The following is a 14,519-nucleotide window of genomic DNA, read 5'->3' as shown; positions in this document are numbered from 1 at the left end:
AATCGTGTTTTTGCTAAAATGGAGAAACAGGTAAGAAATTTCTGTCAGTTAAATAGTGGAGGCAGTTGGTATGGACCACTTATTTCTGTAGATTCTCACTGAAACACCAATGAATAATACATTTGCCAAAAAAAAAAAATGAACAACAACAAAAAGAAAAACGCATACCAGTAACATTTTTAAAAATTAGAAATACAGGTAATTAGTGAACATTTTAAAGGGTTTAGGGAAGGGGCTGAAGAGATGCTTCAGCAGTTACGGGTACTCACTGCTTTATAGAATGACCTGGGCTCAGTTCCCAGCACCCACAGCACAACTGACTGTAACTCCAGTTCCAGAAAACCTGATGCCTTCTGGCCACTGTAAGTAGCTACATGCATGTGGTACACAGGCATACATACATGTACAGGAATTAAAATAATAAATTGTTAAGGACAAGGGTACAAGAAAAAATTAAAACTTGAAGGGCAATAATGTCATGGCATTCAAATTATTAAAGATTCTATTGCATCGAAATAGTACATCTGAATGGGGTATAACAGCTGCCATTTGGGAGTTCTGCTCTGGGGAGCACAAATTGAATGTTGTTTCTGAAGGGAACTTTAGCAACATATTTCTAAAGCATTCAACATGCATGTAATATGCATTGACATAGTAATGCAAGTTACCTTTAATTAGTTTCAAAGAAATAATCAGAGATGTTCTTGATAATTTGAGTATAAAAATGTTGACATGACCCCCATGTTGAAATAAAAAAATGCCAAAAACATCTATAAGTTACACACACACACACACACACACTCTGCAATAAAGATATCTTTAAAATCCATTGTGAAAATGAACTACATGTTAAACTGTAATGTACTATTTATGTACTGACTGTGGAGTTAGACACCATAGGTTTATAGTCAGGCTCTGCTACTTACTTGTGAGTGTATATAAGACACTTTAGCTTCCTTCTATATACAACAGAAGCAATAAAATGCATAATAAATCAACATTATTAGCAAGAGCAAAAAAGTTAAAATACACGGAGCACAGATCACTGCTGTCACAATGTAAGCATTCAACAAATATTCTCTTGATGAATAAAATGTATAAAAACCCAAGGCTGTGCAGAAGTATCCCTTTACCCATGATCTTACTTTCCATGCTTTCAATTACCCATGATCATCTGCTGCCTGAAAGTATTTAGTGGAGAATTCCAGAAGTAAACAATCCCAAACTTCCAAACCGCGTGGCATTTATTCTAAGTAACAGGATGAAATCTGCCTTCGTGTTTTGTCCTGCCAGGATGAGAGCCATCCATTTGCCAGGGATATACATACTGTGTCTGCAATCATCCTGATAGTCACATAAGCATTAAGTTACCAGATGAACAATCACAGTATCACAGCACCTCTGTTCAAGTAACTCTTACTTTAGTTAGCAGTGGCCTCAAAGTACAAGGTAGTGTTGGTCCCTAAGAGCAAGAAGATAATTCAATTGTGCCAAAGACAGTGGGCTGTCTTTAAGTGAAGGTGAAAGTTACCAACTAAAAGAGAAAAGGGAAGTGCATTTACATACAAGGGTTGCCGAACTCCATGGTCAGAACAAAGGCAGAGCTGTTTCCTGAGATTTGATTCTGGCCCTAGTTTCAGGAATCTACCCAGACAGGGAACAAGCCTGTGGGGAGACAGACTACGAAGACTTAGGGTCTTCCTTTACTTAACTAAGTAAGCAAAGCTGTACTAACTGAAGAACTCCCAGAGGAGGTTCAGCAGCAGAATTCTGACAGTGCCTAGCAACACGGGGAGAACTTGGCTTTCTTCTCTCTACAGTCACCACCATTCACCCTAGACATGTTCCTCATGACCCTAGAACAGCACTGAATGTACTGACAGCCAATGCTACCACTTCTATAGCGACTAGGGAAATAGCGTGAAGGGCTTTCCTTAGCCGAAGCATTACAAGAATGACTCCTTAAGCAAGGACATGGGGAGGACAAGAAAATAATGAAGCTGAAGCCCCTGAACTCAGGGTCTACAGTCTATAACCCAAGGCCAAAAAGAAATTCTCTCAGATGCAAGGGACACAAGGGAAGTAATGCACATCATTTGGAGTGTCCACACTTTCACAGAAAATTTACCATGTCTAATATATAAAATTAACTTAGGAGCAGAAAACCAGTATTATGGCATGCTCTAATTCCTTTAATGTGTCTGTGTAAACATGATGCTCGCACATATCCACGTGCCCCACCCCTAAAAAAGACTGTAAAAAGTACTATAAAGGAGAAAAGAAAAACTGTCAATCTAGAGAGAATTTATCACCAGGAGTCCAAGGTGATAAACTGTTAAAGGAGATCTGTCAAGGAAAAGGTATGACATTAGGTAGAAATGTGTGTCTTGCCCAGGAAAAGAATGTGAGGAGGCCAAGAAGAGCCCAGGCTGCAAATCACTCCAACACTGACACTGATCACAGCACAGAGCATGCTCTTCAGCCTCCTCAAACTGTCGAGAGGGCTCAGTGCTGACTCAGAACCAGGTGCTAGCTGTAAGGCTAATGAAATTATAGAAGTTGGGCTACTCTTGGGTTCTTTAATGTGTTCATATAGTTATTTGTTGGCATGATTGTGGTGGTATTTTATTTGTACTGAAATGTGATTTTAATTGTATGTTAATAAATAAAGTTGCCTGGGGGTCAGAGCTATTAGAGCCATAGCAAGTGCATGGCAGCGGTGGCACACGCCTTTAATCTCAATACCATAGAGGACCTGGAGGGCGGTACATACAGGCAGTGACGAAGTAGTCACGTGTTTGGGTTTACAACCAATGAGAAGGCAGAACAGCTAGACTATATAAAGACATACACACAGGAAGTAGGTCCCTTTCGGAGAGCTCTCTTGCCTGAAGAGGATCGCTGAAGCAGGAAGGGTGAGGCTCTTAGCTCTGACCTCTTGGCTTTCTTCTCTGAAACGGCTCTGTGTTTCTTATTTAATAAGACGGTTGGTTACATCTACACATGATACTTCTGCGAAGGGGGCTGGGGGAGACTCTACTTCTCAAGGTGTGTTCCAACAAGGAAGCAAGGATGAAAGGCAGGGACACCAGCTGAGGCAACATTAACGATCTTCATGGGATTTCAATGTGCGTGGAGATACAGATCTATCAGCAATATCCCAATTCCCCAAGAGAAGATCTAATATAAATAGTGAAACAACACAGGACAACAAAATAAAATAAATATTTGATAATAAATAAGATGAATCAAATTTAATTTTTAAAACAAGTGAGGAAAATATAAAATGGCCTGTGTTTGAAACCAGATCTAGGAGCACTGAATGCAATCTTTTTCTTTGTGTTTTCATTTTGCATCTTTGTTTGGATTTGTGACCCAGTCACCTAAAAGGTGATGCATAATCCTTTTGTTTTGCTTGGCACTAACTGCAAGGATTATTTCCTATCTCGCTAAAATGACTTTCACAAACGAGGTAGATTTTTACAAGTTTAATTCACTTGGAAGAAAGGGGTCCTTTCAATGTGTTACATAATGGTATTAGTATTTCCCACTTTAATTCAATTTTATTTTTTATTTTTTGGTTTTTCTAGACATGATTTCTCTGTGTAGCCCTGGCTGTCTTGGAACCTACTGTGTAGCTCAAGCTGGCCTCAAACTCAGAGATCTGCCTGACTCTGCCTCCAAGTATTGGGATTAAAGGCATGGGCCACTATGCCCAGCTTAGGACCTAAAATTTTGTTTATTTTTATTTATTTTGTATTGTGTTAATTTGTAAGTGTACTCATGTCCACACATGTGGAAATCAGAGGACAGCTTTTAATAACATCCTAATGGCAACAATATTTTCCATGATTAACTCAGCATCTTTCTTGAGATCCTGTCTCAAAAAGTAAATAAATAAATAAAAATCAATTTGGTACCTACCCCTTTACAACCATGTATATACCAACAGGCATTTCAGGATTATGAAAGACAGAGTGATGCTGCTGTGAGTCTCAACAGAGACCATGATTCATTGACTACTTGAGAAGAAGGTTATGCGATATGTAATCTAACATAAAAACGTTATTTATGCAGTGTTCTTTGAATTCGGCTGTCATAATCTGAGGTCTTTGTTCATTTCTCTTGTCGCCTTCCAGTTTCCCATCAGAAGCCTGGTGTCAGGCAGAACCTTTCCATCAAAGATACATGACCTTTGAGCTGATGCAAGCTAAAACATTAAGTCGTAATTACCCGGAGCAGGCTGCCAGCCTCTGCTCATGGAGAGGTCTCCTTCTACATGTTCAAGAAGCGCTCTAGCACCTGTTTTTTTGTGGGAGACATGGAAGAACACTAGTCTCCATAACTCCCCTCAGGGCAGAAGTAGACTCTCAAGTTCCCCTCCACCTCTGTCATTTTCAAAAGCATCAGAATTATTAAATTCATTTGAACATTTCTGAAATAAAGTTATATGTCAGCTTCCCCGGGATACACTCTTAAACCATACACATCATGTTATGGCCCACTTCCCACTGAGTAAGTAGATGGGTGGATAGAAAGAAAGGCAGACAGACAGACGCACATTTATTGCATAGCTATTCTGCTGCCAATGAGAAAGTAATTTAAGTGCTTTAACATTCTCCCACATCTGAGAAACACTGAAAAAAAAATTTTTTTAATCCAAAGAAGAAGATCACACTAACAGAAATTTGCGGGGCAGTTCCCCGGGATCCAATTCACATTCAACAGTATCAAGCTCACCTGCCATCCCGCTGAGCAGCACCGCCATCTGTCACTGTCTTGACAAATATCCCCAGCTTCTCCAGGCCTGCATCAGCACCAACACCCATTCCAATAATGCTTATGCCAAGCCCATCCTCATCTAGGAGAAATAGAAGACAGTGAGTGTCCTGTTCTGGGTAGTTTAGCTGGCCGGCGAGGCTGCTTGCTGCTTCTAGCTTTGTTATGCATTGTGCACAGGACAAGTGATGTGTTTGCCTACACAGATCAAGAGCTTCAAATGGTTCAAGAGTTCAGACATTCTTCTGCTATTGTTGGCAATCCAGTGTGGTCCTAGCAAAGACAATAATTTGGTTCTTGAAGAATCAATGGATCTCAAAACTGAGTTTCCAATTACCCTATGCAATATTTTAGTCATGAACAAACATACTCAACAACAATTTTAATTTTAAATAAATGTGGCCCATAGTTATTTGGAATTCCATCTTTTCCTTTTTGTCATCTACTCATCTTAAGAAGATTTCATGAAGCCTGGAGTTAGCTCAGTGGCCAAGCACTCTCCTACTGTGCCTTATGCCCGAGTTTGATTTTTAGCACAACAAAAGAAAAAATAAAGGTTGGGTGTATAACTGAGAACACTCTTCTATGCTTCTATACAAGGACCTATACTCATCAGCAACAATTAGCATTATATGCACGGGCACACCTATATGTATATACAAACATACACAGGCAGACCCACACTCATGTATATTTAGCTTTTCTTTCCTTTACACAAATAAGACTTCAATTCTTATGGCATCACACACATTTAAAATTAATAATACCTCGTGGATAAATTTTTATAGTCCTAAATCATTTCTAATGACTGCATAATATTTCATGATGATATATCACAGTATATTAAATCACTTCCTTATTAACAATAAGTCACCTTTATTTCCATTTTATTGGCCCTATAAGCAATACTGAAAGTTATATTTCAAATTCACTTACAAATCATGTGTTTATTCACATCTCCATTTGTCCTTTCCATGAGCACATGTAATTCACCATCAATAAAATTAAAAGGCTTTGTTAACATTCAAGGTTATTTTTCTGGTAGCCTCAAAGTCTTTGTAATCATGATTTATCAGCAGTATTAAAAACCAGATACTATCTAATCAGCAGTTATGGATCATTAAAGGAAAACTAACCCACCAATTCAAGAGAATGCATTTAAAATAGCCTTCAGCAATTGTTATTATTATATTCACAATGTGCTTCAGAGGTGGATTTGTCTCAGTGATCATTATTTGTAACTAAGTACATCTAGACAATCCTGTATCTTTACCCTACATTTGTTTCTAGAGTTGCCTTTAGTAACACTGTACCTTCCTGGATTCTGTGGTGTCTTCCCTGCATGAGTTTTGACATGAAGTCCAAGAGAAGTCCACCTTGATTGCAGGCATAGGAATCTCTCCAGGTTGAGAACATGAATATCCGATGATATGAGTGATGACTGAAACTACTGTAACCCATTATACTTAGGATGTCTGTCCATATGCAATATCTCATATGTATTTCACGCTAATCATTTCTCTTGTATAAATAACCTGAGCTTGATCAGGAGGATTCTCTTGCTAAAGATTTTCCAACTCTCACCACATTGTGAAAGTTTCTCCCCAGAGTTCTCTTGTGCTTGTGAAGGTTCCATGTATTTCGGCAGGGCTTGGTGGGTGGGGGTAGTTGCATATTGGTCATCTGCATGGTTTTATTCCCTCCTACATGAATTCTCTTGTGTGTATCATGGTAAACTGATGGTTGAACGAGTCACGCTATGATATTTGTAGAATTTTTCTGGAGTGAATTTGTTCCTATGAATGAGGGCCTTCCCATGCTGTTCACAGCCAGATGGATCTCCACACCTACCCTGGGTTTTGCTTGAGACAGTTGTAGAGACACTTCCACAGATGAGGCCACAGGATTTCTCTCCACTTCCCTCCCCATCGTCTCCCCTGCCCCCACAGGGAATCTCTGGGAAATTAGCATTTCTCCTGAATCTTTGCTTCCTCCACTGTGGGTGCAGGGGTTTTCTCCATTCCAATCACCACCTGCGAAACTAGGGGCTACAGTTTCCCATGTTCGTTACATTCCAAGCTCCCTCTCAGATCTCTGCACTGTCAGGACACTGAATCCTCACAAGTATTCCATATGGAAATTATTTTTTGGTTTTAAAACCTATTTTCCCTGCCTGGACTTAGGCCTTCTTAATACCCTTTTATTCTTCTTTCCATAGCTCCTCTTACTGCTCTAACTAGAAAGTTATTTAGATTTTTTTTGATCTATACAGCATGGTGTGGGAAAAGTAACATTAGCTTGAGACACCCTGAATCCTAATGCAGACTTCTTACAAGAAGAAACAACAACCGAAGGGCGAACATGGCCGGAAGGGCATAGTCAACCCACAGAGATGACACTCCCAGCAGCACCTCAGCTTTCTCTTTTCATAGGAAGGAGTGCCAAGAACATGTGGAGTTTGGAAAGCACAAACTCTTGGCAAGAATCCAGTACCGGGCCAGCAAGACTTCTCAACAGGTAAAGGTGCTTGCTACCAAGATTGCATTCTAAATTCAATCCCAGAACCCACATGGGGGTGCAGGGTGGCGGGGAGAATGCACTCCAGCAAGATGTCTTCTGACCTCCACATGTTTACCTCAGCACCATCCTTCTCCCCAAAGAGCAAAGGGTCAATACACACAATGAATATAAAATGTTTAAAAGAACCCAGTAGTGACCCTGGGCACTGACCTTTCTTCCTCTATACATTCCTGGGGACAGACAAAAACATTAAGTAGACAAAGCAATCAGGAAAAAACAGGGAGGCCCTCTTATTACTGAAGATGCCATCACCTGACCTGGAGGCCCAGGCTCGCTTCCTCTCAGGAAAGAGGCGCTTTCCTGGCACAACACTGTTTTCATTGCCAGTGAGATCTGAGCCTGGATCCGCTGCGGGTTGTTAGATTTCCCTTCCTGTAGAATGCCAGCGTTTCTACTGAATTTTGTCTCTTTATTCTGGTGATTTACAAACATTCTTAGAATATTACAGACATTAACTTTGTTAGTTATAATGCAGTTTTTCATCTTTCTATTGATTTTTTTCTGACATAATTGTCTTTATCACATTGAGGCTGCACATAATCAAATTGGTATTATCTCTTTTAACTTCTGCCTTCCCATTTTGGTTGTGTTATTCCCACCAACCTAGGTGATAGATATTGTTGTAGATTTTCTCCAAATATAATATCATTACTTTTTAACATTTGATTTTAATGTGTTTAGAGTTTCTAACGTGGTGGAATGAAAGTGCTCAACTGTGTATTGTAGGTGGATACTGAGCAATGTCAGGCTTTACGCCATATTACATTCTCTCTCATATTAATATTTTCTCCTGGGCCTTCAGTTTTGTTCCACTGACCAATCCCTGTAAGTATCATTTGTCCTCTGGCTTTAATTGAAACATTTTCCATGCTTCCTGAATTTAAAGATAGAATTCTCCATGCTTTTGTGATCTGCACTTTGCAAACTTCATAGGTGATGTCCAATTTACACAATTTTTAGTGTAAATCTTACCACGATCTTTCTCTGTGACTATAGACTTTTTCCTCTAAATTATATGGAGTTAACTTTGCTAATAAAGGACTACCTTTTCTGCTTACCTAAAAATCCATTTTCTTTAATTATTCTCGTTAGATATTTCCATGGTTGATATTTTATTTCACTTACAATTCTGAAATTTGGAGTTGGTACTATAGCCTTTGTTTTTTAATAGTATATTAGTTTTGGGTAAAAACTCTAAGGATTTTTGATGGCATGTGTCAGAGTTTTCCTTCATTTCATCTAATTAAAAAAGAGTCTAAACAACATTGGTTTTGTGTTTTCCTTATGCCCTATGGAGCCATGTGGGTCTGAAGCATTCCAGTGTTTTACTTGTAGATACCATTCTAATGAAATGTTTTCATGCTTTACATAATAGACACCATTTCAATTGCTACTATGGCAACTCACCAATCTGTTACATTGACTTGGATATTCATACTGTTATAAAATAAATAAATCATTTCTAGGTACTCATCATTTGTGTCAGAGAAATTCAGTGCCCGATAACTCTCATGCTGTTCATTTCCATATATATTTACTATATATTGCTAATATCCTTTTATTTGCCTTTAGTCAAAATTGTCAAGGGTTTGGTCCGGTTGGGGAAAACCTTTGCGTTATTAACTGCACTATTTCTCTTTCCTGTCACTTACACATGTGTATGTATAGTTTCTCCCTGCCTTGTCATTTGTCTTGAGCTGAAGCTGGATTTGAACTTCAGAACCTCTGCCACTGTATGCAGGGATGACAGGAGTGTGCCACATCAGGGCTGGGCTTCTAGTTTTCAAAATGACTTAGCACTTTTAAAGATAACTTCCCTAAAGGCTGAAGAGCCAGTAGACAGTAGCTCCACCTTGTCTCAGCACCATATCTTTGTTCTTTATTTCTGCCGGACCAGTTGGTGGCCAGAAGAATGTGCTGTTTTTGTACCTTTGAATTAGGTTTTATAATTTTACTTAATGTATAGACAAAAAAAGCATGAAGGAAGATGTGGATCCAAGTAGTGCACATTTTATGTCATCACTACAGGTATTCAAGCATAAGGAAAATCAACTTTGAAACTATGAAATTTGTGACTCAAAAATAGTTACTTCTACTTTAGTACATAAAAGATACTTCACTGTTATTAATACTCTTTTATTAGGGCAACTGAGTAAATTTAAAAGCAATGGCAATTGTCTTCTAATACCATGTACTTGTCTGGTCAGCTGTGTATAATCAATTACCTACCTCAGAGGCTATTTTTCTTTTGTGCTGGAACAGGCTGCCCTCCCTGTTTCCATGGACAAAATCCTCCTAGCTTGGGGGCTAGGGCTAAGTAGTTATTTCTGCTGAGTATGTTTTAGTTCTTAAATTCTATGGTTTTTTTGATGACAGATGTCAGTGACATTCCATAGTTTCAAAAGCTATTCTGGTGAAAATCACATAGTAATATGAGGAATGTGTTTGCTTTTGTTCTTACTTTTGGAGAGAGAGAGAGAGAGAGAGAGAGAGAGAGAGAGAGAGAGAGAGAGAGAGAGAGAGAGAGAATATCATTGGTTCTATGCTCCCTAAAACATACCACTTTGTGGAAGCCCAGATTGAATGCAGCACCCTTCATGTACCTAGTACATTTATCAGCCCAGGTTTCTCACTACTTGACATTTTGTTTGCATTATTTAAGACATATGCTGACAACTCAGTCAGAAGGGCAGGGGGAGATCTACCACAAGTACATCTGAACCAAGTGCTGTACTCATGTGGGTCAGACTTGGGAAACAGAACCTTTGGACATTAAAAGAAAAAAAGGCCGTTAAACATGGCACAGCAGCCATCCATTAAATTATTAAAAATCAAGTTATGAAGAAAAACCTCTTGTGCAGATGGAAGAAAAGATTTCAATAGCAATATTGATATGATTGAGAGAGTTATTATTATTTTTCTATTTTGACCTATTAGTGATGCATACCTGCTAGGTGAATAAGTCACTGGGTCAAGATGACTCTAATATTCTTTCCCAGGACTTCTTAAACACCAAAAGACATTTTTGAACTGCACATTTGATCAGATTGTTAGCTTTTTCTTTTATTTTTTTAGAACCTTTGAATAAAAAAGTGAACCTTTGAAAAAAATGTATCTTATTTACCTTTTCAGACTTCCTAGATGATTGTCTTTTTTCTTAAATGTTTATTTTAAAGAATGGTGCTATTGTAATTTTTATTTTGATTAAGGTTTTTACTGTATATTAAACTTTTCAAAAGATATCCCTTTCCAAGACAGTTGGGAATAACAGCTTCAATTTTCTATCAAATATGCATCAAAGAATTTTATAATTTCTAGATTCTCATGCTAGTAAAGAGGTTCTAATTTTTATTCAAATGTAATCTTTCTTCTTTTTAAAAATCTCATGTTACCAGACAACTAGTTTCTCTTTAGAGATAGCTTTAAACTGATTCGTTTATCTTAATCTACTCTTCATTTGTTTCCTGTCTGCTAGATCTACTTGTGAAAGAAATGTAGTGAAGTTTTGAACCATTTTATTTCCTTTGGTCATCTTCTATAGTTTAAATTTCTACTTTAAATTTTAGGGTGAAATATACACACACAATATAATTTGTTCAACGATTTATCTGTGAAACATGTTTAAAGACGGAAGTAAGTGGGTCTGGTGGCACACATATGTAATCCAAGCACTGGGAGACTGGGAGGAGAAGCGGGAATTCCGGGCCAGACTGGCTACACAGTGAAACCACTTCTCATGCCCCAAGAACTCAGGCAATGTGGAAGAGACTTATGATATGAGCATTGGGTTGCTGAGGCAGGAGGATCACAAGTTGGAGACCAGCCAGAGCTACTATAGAATCCAAGGGCAACCTGGGCTACAAGAACAAGATAAAACAAGAGTCTTTGTTCTAAGAAAGCTACCTATATACCCCTTCCAACTTTCCTTACTCTTGGTGACATTGAATCTAATTATTTTATCCATCATTATTTCAAGAACACTGACATAATAAAAAAAATTAATCACCCATGTACCCATATCCTTAAGTAATACACTATTCAATTTTCCCTCAGTTGAAATTCAAGTAAATGGAATTACAGCTGAAAGCCTTCTGTGATTTCCTATTTACATTCCCTCAATGTTCTGTTTGTAAAAGCCACACATGCCGCTGCATGAGCTGCAATGCACAGCTTGTTACTGACTGGACATGCTGTCATGCCTCTGACGAAAGTTTGGGTTGTTCTCACCTTTGGCTCTTATCAGCAATATGAGACATGCTAGGTTTCTCGTAAGATCCTTCTCAACACACACACAGTGAAAGTCTCACTCTCCACTTCATTTTCACTACGAATGAAAGTGTCCTTCAACTGGAGTCGTGTTCACTGGGATGCTGGATCGCCATCATCTTCACTCACACAGTTCCATGTTTAATATTTATTCATACAGAATTCCACTCTTTTCTTCACCTTGACTGTCTTGAACAAGTCGATTCTTTGCTTCCTTGCTAGTAGTAAGCAAATTTCTCGGATAGCTTGTGTTCATGAAAATTTTACATATTAGCAAAATCTTTTCTTTCCTCAGGAGAAGCAAATGCTTCCTGGGATACACCCTCCTTTTCACTCTCAGTGGACCATGAAAGTCCACTGCAGGACAGCTTTCAGAGCTGGGAAGTCCTGACCTGATTCCAGTCATTTCAAAGACGTTTACTTTGGTTTCTGTTCATTTTTTAAAACTTGTATTCTGTAAGATTGTTATTTTATCTTTATCCATTAGGATTTTCCCTACTTTACTGGGGAACCATATGGCATTTTCTTAGTTTTCTCTGCTCAAGAAAATTTCCTTCTGTTACTAATTGTATATCTCCTCTATTGTTCCATTTTTCTCTTCTGTTGGCCACAGCTTAGGTATCAGTGCTCATTCTCGGTTCTCTTGGGTGCTTGCTATCAATGCAATGGGTTTGAGGACATTTCTTACACTGATCTCCAAGATCCCCAATGTGAGTCTCAACAATAGCCATGCTTGTCATCTCAACTTCTAAGGTCAAAATTTTCATTAGAAAAATCAATGAATTTGCTGTTGATAATGAGCTTAAGGATGTCTTTTTGAAGCCACTATTTACTATCCGTGAGTGACTTTCTTTGCCTCTGGGTTTTTCCAGTCATCGGGTTATCCTGCCCCTTTCTGAATGCTTCTTAGATCTGTCTGGTTTCTGCTCACAGGGACACAATGCAGTTCCTCGGTGCCCATCTCAGAGGAGGATAAGCACAGCCATCTTTGCTCCATGCATCAGTGGCTTCTGTGGTATGCAGACTGTCATTCCAAGGGGGAATCAGGACTGACTGTCTTCTGCTCCCACTTCCCCTTTACTCCTTCAGTCTTTTCCTCAGAGACAGAGAAGGGAACTTTCTTGTTGGAAGCTTCTTGTAGCTCACTGTCTTCACTCCAGATCTTCGCAAGCTTCCACAGAGCCTTCCCATTCTACCACCACATTCTGAACCACTGTGCCTACCCTCTCCACCACAAACCAGAAAACTCCAAACCGTTCCTCAGGGCCAGCTCTCTACGGGCACTTCCCTCACTGCCAGCCCTTCTGATAACACCATCAAAGCAGTGGGACACACACACACACACACACACACACACACACACACACACACACACACACACACCATCTTAGTCTGGGTTACTCTTGCTTTTCCAGACCAAAGTTCCAATGTCCTCCACAACCCTCCCTCCCAAAAATAAATGGTCAGGTCTGTCACAGCAATACCTCATGATCTTGGTACCAATTTGTCTTAGTTTGGGTTACTACTGCTATGACAAAACACCACAACCAAAGCTACTTAGGGAGGAAAGGGTCTATTTGGCTTACACTTCTACATCACAGTTCATCATCAAAGGAAGTCAAGACAGGAACTCAAACAGGGCAGGAACCTGGAGGCAGGAGCTGATGCAGAGGCCATGGAGGGGTGCTGCTTACTGGCTTGCTCTTCATGGCTTGCTCAGCCTGCTTTCTTACAGAACCCAGGACCAGCAGCACAGGGATGGTCCCACCCACAATGGGCTGGGCCCTCCCCCATTACTTATTAATTGATGTTCTATAGGTCTGCTTATAGCCCATCTTACTGAGGCATTTTCTCAGCTGAGGCTCCCCGCTCCCCAGTGACTCTGTTTGTGTCAAGCTGACATAAACCAGCCAGCAAGCTCCCATCTGAACCACCACCATCCCTGATAGATTAAGGAACTGGGTTGTTTGGGAGCTGGTGAGATAAGGGAGTCATTTAATAAATTATCCACTCAAAATCTCTTTTTGAAACTTGGTAAACTTCAGGGAGACACACAATTCATTCAATTCTTAGGAACAAGCTACAGTCTGGAAATGCCACTCCCCGTTACTTGCAGAGACACAGAGACACAAGCCCTGGAGTCCTGCTGTACCTTTCTCCAGCTCCACCGGGAAAAGTTCCAGCTTTTCTACTCTCTTTTCAAGTTCATACTCAGCAGATGCAGCCACAGGGTCAACTTCATCATTTCTCCTGTCATAGTCTTCGTTGGAGTATGTGTTGAAAACCTATAGTAAAGGGCCAAAAGCAAATAAATGATAATTCAGAGAAGATGCCATCAAGTATCCCAAACTATATATCTTAATGAAAAAACTATTAGGATACATTTCTTCTTTGTTTCTTTTAATTTTGTATGTGTGCATTCACATAAGTGTGTATGTGTGTAAGGATACGAGTGTGGTATATATGTTGGGAGTATCTGTGTGTGATGCCCACAGAGAGTACAGAGGATGACACTGGATATTCTCTCCATCACTCTCCTTATTCCCTTGAGACAGGGTCTCTCACTGAACCTGGAACTGGGTTGGCAGCCTGCAAGCCTCCAGATGCTCCTGTTTCTGCCCACCTACATTTCTCAGACTATAGGTGCATGTTACCACGTCTGGTTTTTTATATGGTTTCTAGGGATTTGAACACAGGTCTTTATGCTTGCTTGGGAAGTTCTCTTACCTAGTGAGCCATCACCCCAACCCACAATGCATTTCTCCTAACAATCATTTGATATTTAAAATTAATCAAGATGCTAAGAAAAGGAAAATTGAATCCAAAGAAAAGCAACTTATTAATCAAAAATGTATGAGTCACTTTATCAATTTCAATAATTTAAGAGAAAACAG

The 14,519-nt window shown here is 39.4% G+C and overlaps 1 protein-coding gene across 10 annotated transcripts in view; it reads right to left on the bottom strand.

The window, feature by feature from the left end:
• Positions 1-14,519, bottom strand: part of Ppp1r9a (protein phosphatase 1 regulatory subunit 9A) — a 267,569-nt gene that overhangs the window by 110,391 nt on the left and 142,659 nt on the right. For all 10 annotated transcript variants that reach the window (XM_052720720.1, XM_052720718.1, XM_052720721.1 and 7 more), the window contains exons 3-4: positions 13,778-13,910; positions 4,741-4,861 (exon numbers count right to left, since the gene is read on the bottom strand). In XM_052720720.1, coding sequence (XP_052576680.1) covers positions 4,741-4,861; positions 13,778-13,910 — 254 coding nt within the window. The remainder of the gene's footprint in view (positions 1-4,740; positions 4,862-13,777; positions 13,911-14,519) is intronic.

Source organism: Peromyscus californicus, unplaced genomic scaffold (assembly GCF_007827085.1).
Source record: "Peromyscus californicus insignis strain IS unplaced genomic scaffold, ASM782708v3 Scaffold_6__1_contigs__length_162567912, whole genome shotgun sequence".
In the NCBI taxonomy this organism is placed as follows: Eukaryota; Metazoa; Chordata; class Mammalia; order Rodentia; family Cricetidae; genus Peromyscus; species Peromyscus californicus.
This window is presented reverse-complemented; position numbering and strand designations above follow the sequence as displayed.